The sequence below is a fragment of the Corvus brachyrhynchos genome, unplaced genomic scaffold, assembly GCF_000691975.1.
Source record: "Corvus brachyrhynchos isolate BGI_N302 unplaced genomic scaffold, ASM69197v1 scaffold212, whole genome shotgun sequence".
In the NCBI taxonomy this organism is placed as follows: Eukaryota; Metazoa; Chordata; class Aves; order Passeriformes; family Corvidae; genus Corvus; species Corvus brachyrhynchos.
This window is the reverse complement of record NW_008236768.1, coordinates 130,712-135,477: the sequence shown is the minus strand read 5'-3', so window position 1 is coordinate 135,477 and position 4,766 is coordinate 130,712. Positions and strand designations below refer to the sequence as shown.

The 4,766-nt window shown below is 50.0% G+C and overlaps 1 protein-coding gene across 1 annotated transcript in view; it reads right to left on the bottom strand.

The window, feature by feature from the left end:
* Positions 1-4,766, bottom strand: part of SUGP1 (SURP and G-patch domain containing 1) — a 24,563-nt gene that overhangs the window by 15,489 nt on the left and 4,308 nt on the right. The window contains exon 4 of the mRNA XM_017727504.1: positions 4,000-4,123. Coding sequence (XP_017582993.1) covers positions 4,000-4,123 — 124 coding nt within the window. The remainder of the gene's footprint in view (positions 1-3,999; positions 4,124-4,766) is intronic.

Below are 4,766 nucleotides of genomic sequence, written 5' to 3'. Positions count from 1 at the left end.
CCCCCCAAAACCAAGGTTTTCCCCCCACCCAAATCCAAGCTTTTCCCCCCACTCAAATCCAAGCTTTTCCCCCCACTCAAATCCAAGCTTTTCCCCCCACTCAAATCCAAGCTTTTCCACCCACTCAAATCCAAGCTTTTCCACCCACTCAAATCCAAGCTTTTCCCCCCCTCAAATCCAAGCTTTTCCCCCCCTCAAATCCAAGCTTTTCCCCATCTCAAATCCAAGCTTTTCCCCCACTCAAATCCAAGCTTTCCCCCTCTCAAATCCAAGCTTTTCCCCCACTCAAATCCAAGCTTTCCCCCTCTCAAATCCAAGCTTTTCCCCCACTCAAATCCAAGCTTTCCCCCTCTCAAATCCAAGCTTTTCCCCCACTCAAATCCAAGCTTTCCCCCTCTCAAATCCAAGCTTTTCCCCCACTCAAATCCAAGCTTTCCCCCTCTCAAATCCAAGCTTTTCCCCCACTCAAATCCAAGCTTTCCCCCTCTCAAATCCAAGCTTTTCCCCCACTCAAATCCAAGCTTTCCCCCTCTCAAATCCAAGCTTTTCCCCCACTCAAATCCAAGCTTTCCCCCTCTCAAATCCAAGCTTTTCCCCCACTCAAATCCAAGCTTTCCCCCTCTCAAATCCAAGCTTTTCCCCCACTCAAATCCAAGCTTTCCCCCTCTCAAATCCAAGCTTTTCCCCCACTCAAATCCAAGCTTTCCCCCTCTCAAATCCAAGCTTTTCCCCCACTCAAATCCAAGCTTTCCCCCTCTCAAATCCAAGCTTTTCCCCCACTCAAATCCAAGCTTTCCCCCTCTCAAATCCAAGCTTTTCCCCCACTCAAATCCAAGCTTTCCCCCTCTCAAATCCAAGCTTTTCCCCCACTCAAATCCAAGCTTTCCCCCTCTCAAATCCAAGCTTTTCCCCCACTCAAATCCAAGCTTTCCCCCTCTCAAATCCAAGCTTTTCCCCCACTCAAATCCAAGCTTTCCCCCTCTCAAATCCAAGCTTTTCCCCCACTCAAATCCAAGCTTTCCCCCTCTCAAATCCAAGCTTTTCCCCCACTCAAATCCAAGCTTTCCCCCTCTCAAATCCAAGCTTTTCCCCCACTCAAATCCAAGCTTTCCCCCTCTCAAATCCAAGCTTTTCCCCCACTCAAATCCAAGCTTTCCCCCTCTCAAATCCAAGCTTTTCCCCCACTCAAATCCAAGCTTTCCCCCTCTCAAATCCAAGCTTTTCCCCCACTCAAATCCAAGCTTTCCCCCTCTCAAATCCAAGCTTTTCCCCCACTCAAATCCAAGCTTTCCCCCTCTCAAATCCAAGCTTTTCCCCCACTCAAATCCAAGCTTTCCCCCTCTCAAATCCAAGCTTTTCCCCCACTCAAATCCAAGCTTTCCCCCTCTCAAATCCAAGCTTTTCCCCCACTCAAATCCAAGCTTTCCCCCTCTCAAATCCAAGCTTTTCCCCCACTCAAATCCAAGCTTTCCCCCTCTCAAATCCAAGCTTTTCCCCCACTCAAATCCAAGCTTTCCCCCTCTCAAATCCAAGCTTTTCCCCCACTCAAATCCAAGCTTTCCCCCTCTCAAATCCAAGCTTTTCCCCCACTCAAATCCAAGCTTTCCCCCTCTCAAATCCAAGCTTTTCCCCCACTCAAATCCAAGCTTTCCCCCTCTCAAATCCAAGCTTTTCCCCCACTCAAATCCAAGCTTTCCCCCTCTCAAATCCAAGCTTTTCCCCCACTCAAATCCAAGCTTTCCCCCTCTCAAATCCAAGCTTTTCCCCCACTCAAATCCAAGCTTTCCCCCTCTCAAATCCAAGCTTTTCCCCCACTCAAATCCAAGCTTTCCCCCTCTCAAATCCAAGCTTTTCCCCCACTCAAATCCAAGCTTTCCCCCTCTCAAATCCAAGCTTTTCCCCCACTCAAATCCAAGCTTTCCCCCTCTCAAATCCAAGCTTTTCCCCCACTCAAATCCAAGCTTTCCCCCTCTCAAATCCAAGCTTTTCCCCCACTCAAATCCAAGCTTTCCCCCTCTCAAATCCAAGCTTTTCCCCCACTCAAATCCAAGCTTTCCCCCTCTCAAATCCAAGCTTTTCCCCCACTCAAATCCAAGCTTTCCCCCTCTCAAATCCAAGCTTTTCCCCCACTCAAATCCAAGCTTTCCCCCTCTCAAATCCAAGCTTTTCCCCCACTCAAATCCAAGCTTTCCCCCTCTCAAATCCAAGCTTTTCCCCCACTCAAATCCAAGCTTTCCCCCTCTCAAATCCAAGCTTTTCCCCCACTCAAATCCAAGCTTTCCCCCTCTCAAATCCAAGCTTTTCCCCCACTCAAATCCAAGCTTTCCCCCTCTCAAATCCAAGCTTTTCCCCCACTCAAATCCAAGCTTTCCCCCTCTCAAATCCAAGCTTTTCCCCCACTCAAATCCAAGCTTTCCCCCTCTCAAATCCAAGCTTTTCCCCCACTCAAATCCAAGCTTTCCCCCTCTCAAATCCAAGCTTTTCCCCCACTCAAATCCAAGCTTTCCCCCTCTCAAATCCAAGCTTTTCCCCCACTCAAATCCAAGCTTTCCCCCTCTCAAATCCAAGCTTTTCCCCCACTCAAATCCAAGCTTTCCCCCTCTCAAATCCAAGCTTTTCCCCCACTCAAATCCAAGCTTTCCCCCTCTCAAATCCAAGCTTTTCCCCCACTCAAATCCAAGCTTTCCCCCTCTCAAATCCAAGCTTTTCCCCCACTCAAATCCAAGCTTTCCCCCTCTCAAATCCAAGCTTTTCCCCCACTCAAATCCAAGCTTTCCCCCTCTCAAATCCAAGCTTTTCCCCCACTCAAATCCAAGCTTTCCCCCTCTCAAATCCAAGCTTTTCCCCCACTCAAATCCAAGCTTTCCCCCTCTCAAATCCAAGCTTTTCCCCCACTCAAATCCAAGCTTTCCCCCTCTCAAATCCAAGCTTTTCCCCCACTCAAATCCAAGCTTTCCCCCTCTCAAATCCAAGCTTTTCCCCCACTCAAATCCAAGCTTTCCCCCTCTCAAATCCAAGCTTTTCCCCCACTCAAATCCAAGCTTTCCCCCTCTCAAATCCAAGCTTTTCCCCCACTCAAATCCAAGCTTTCCCCCTCTCAAATCCAAGCTTTTCCCCCACTCAAATCCAAGCTTTCCCCCTCTCAAATCCAAGCTTTTCCCCCACTCAAATCCAAGCTTTCCCCCTCTCAAATCCAAGCTTTTCCCCCACTCAAATCCAAGCTTTCCCCCTCTCAAATCCAAGCTTTTCCCCCACTCAAATCCAAGCTTTCCCCCTCTCAAATCCAAGCTTTTCCCCCACTCAAATCCAAGCTTTCCCCCTCTCAAATCCAAGCTTTTCCCCCACTCAAATCCAAGCTTTCCCCCTCTCAAATCCAAGCTTTTCCCCCACTCAAATCCAAGCTTTCCCCCTCTCAAATCCAAGCTTTTCCCCCACTCAAATCCAAGCTTTCCCCCTCTCAAATCCAAGCTTTTCCCCCACTCAAATCCAAGCTTTCCCCCTCTCAAATCCAAGCTTTTCCCCCACTCAAATCCAAGCTTTCCCCCTCTCAAATCCAAGCTTTTCCCCCACTCAAATCCAAGCTTTCCCCCTCTCAAATCCAAGCTTTTCCCCCACTCAAATCCAAGCTTTCCCCCTCTCAAATCCAAGCTTTTCCCCCACTCAAATCCAAGCTTTCCCCCTCTCAAATCCAAGCTTTTCCCCCACTCAAATCCAAGCTTTCCCCCTCTCAAATCCAAGCTTTTCCCCCACTCAAATCCAAGCTTTCCCCCTCTCAAATCCAAGCTTTTCCCCCACTCAAATCCAAGCTTTCCCCCTCTCAAATCCAAGCTTTTCCCCCACTCAAATCCAAGCTTTCCCCCTCTCAAATCCAAGCTTTTCCACCCCTCAAATCCAAGCTTCTCCCCCCCACCTCACAGGGAACCAACACCAATCCCCATTCCTGCCGTTCCCCGCTAAAAGAGGCGGCGTTTCCTTTGGGAAAAGCCATCCCAGACTTACGAAAAAGCGGGATTATCCTTGTAGTCCTCCATAGCCACCTTCTCTAGCTCGGGGCCGCCTTCAGCCACGAACCTGGCCAGCTTTTCCACCACCTGCCGCGTCTCCGAGTCCTCTGGGGGTAAAACTTTAAGGAGGCTGTCAGTACTTGGGGTTCAACTCACCCCCAAACAGGAAACAGGGAATTACTGCCGAAAACCACGGAGCAGACACATGGGAATGGGAAGAGAAAGGATGAAATGGGGCAGCCAGTTGTAGACAGGTGTCAACATCACAATTCCCGATTTTTTAAGGGGTTCTGAGCTCCCTTGGGATGAGGATTTTCTGGTTGTTCCTACAGGGAATGCCCAGAGTTTGTAGGATGGGGTGGGAGGGAGCTTAAAGCTCATCCCATTCCCACACTTTCCATTATCCCAACCCGGCCTGGGGCACTTCCAGGGATCCAGGGGCAGCCACAGCTTCTCTGGGAATTCCATCCCATTCCTTCCCCACCCTCCCAGCCAGGAATTCCTTCCCAATATCCCACTCAAATCTCCCCTCTCCCAGTCTGAACCCATTCCCTGTGTCCTGGAATTCCAGCCCTTCTCCCAAATCCCTCTCCAGCTCTCCTGGAGCCCCTTTAGGCTCTGGAAGCAGCTCCAAGGTTTTCCTGGAGCTTCCCTTCTCCAGCCTGGCCTTGGACACTTCCAGGGATGGGGAATCCACGACCCCAGCCCAGTTTGGAAGTTCAACTGCACCCAGTTCAACCCAGCTTTAATTGTGGCAGAATT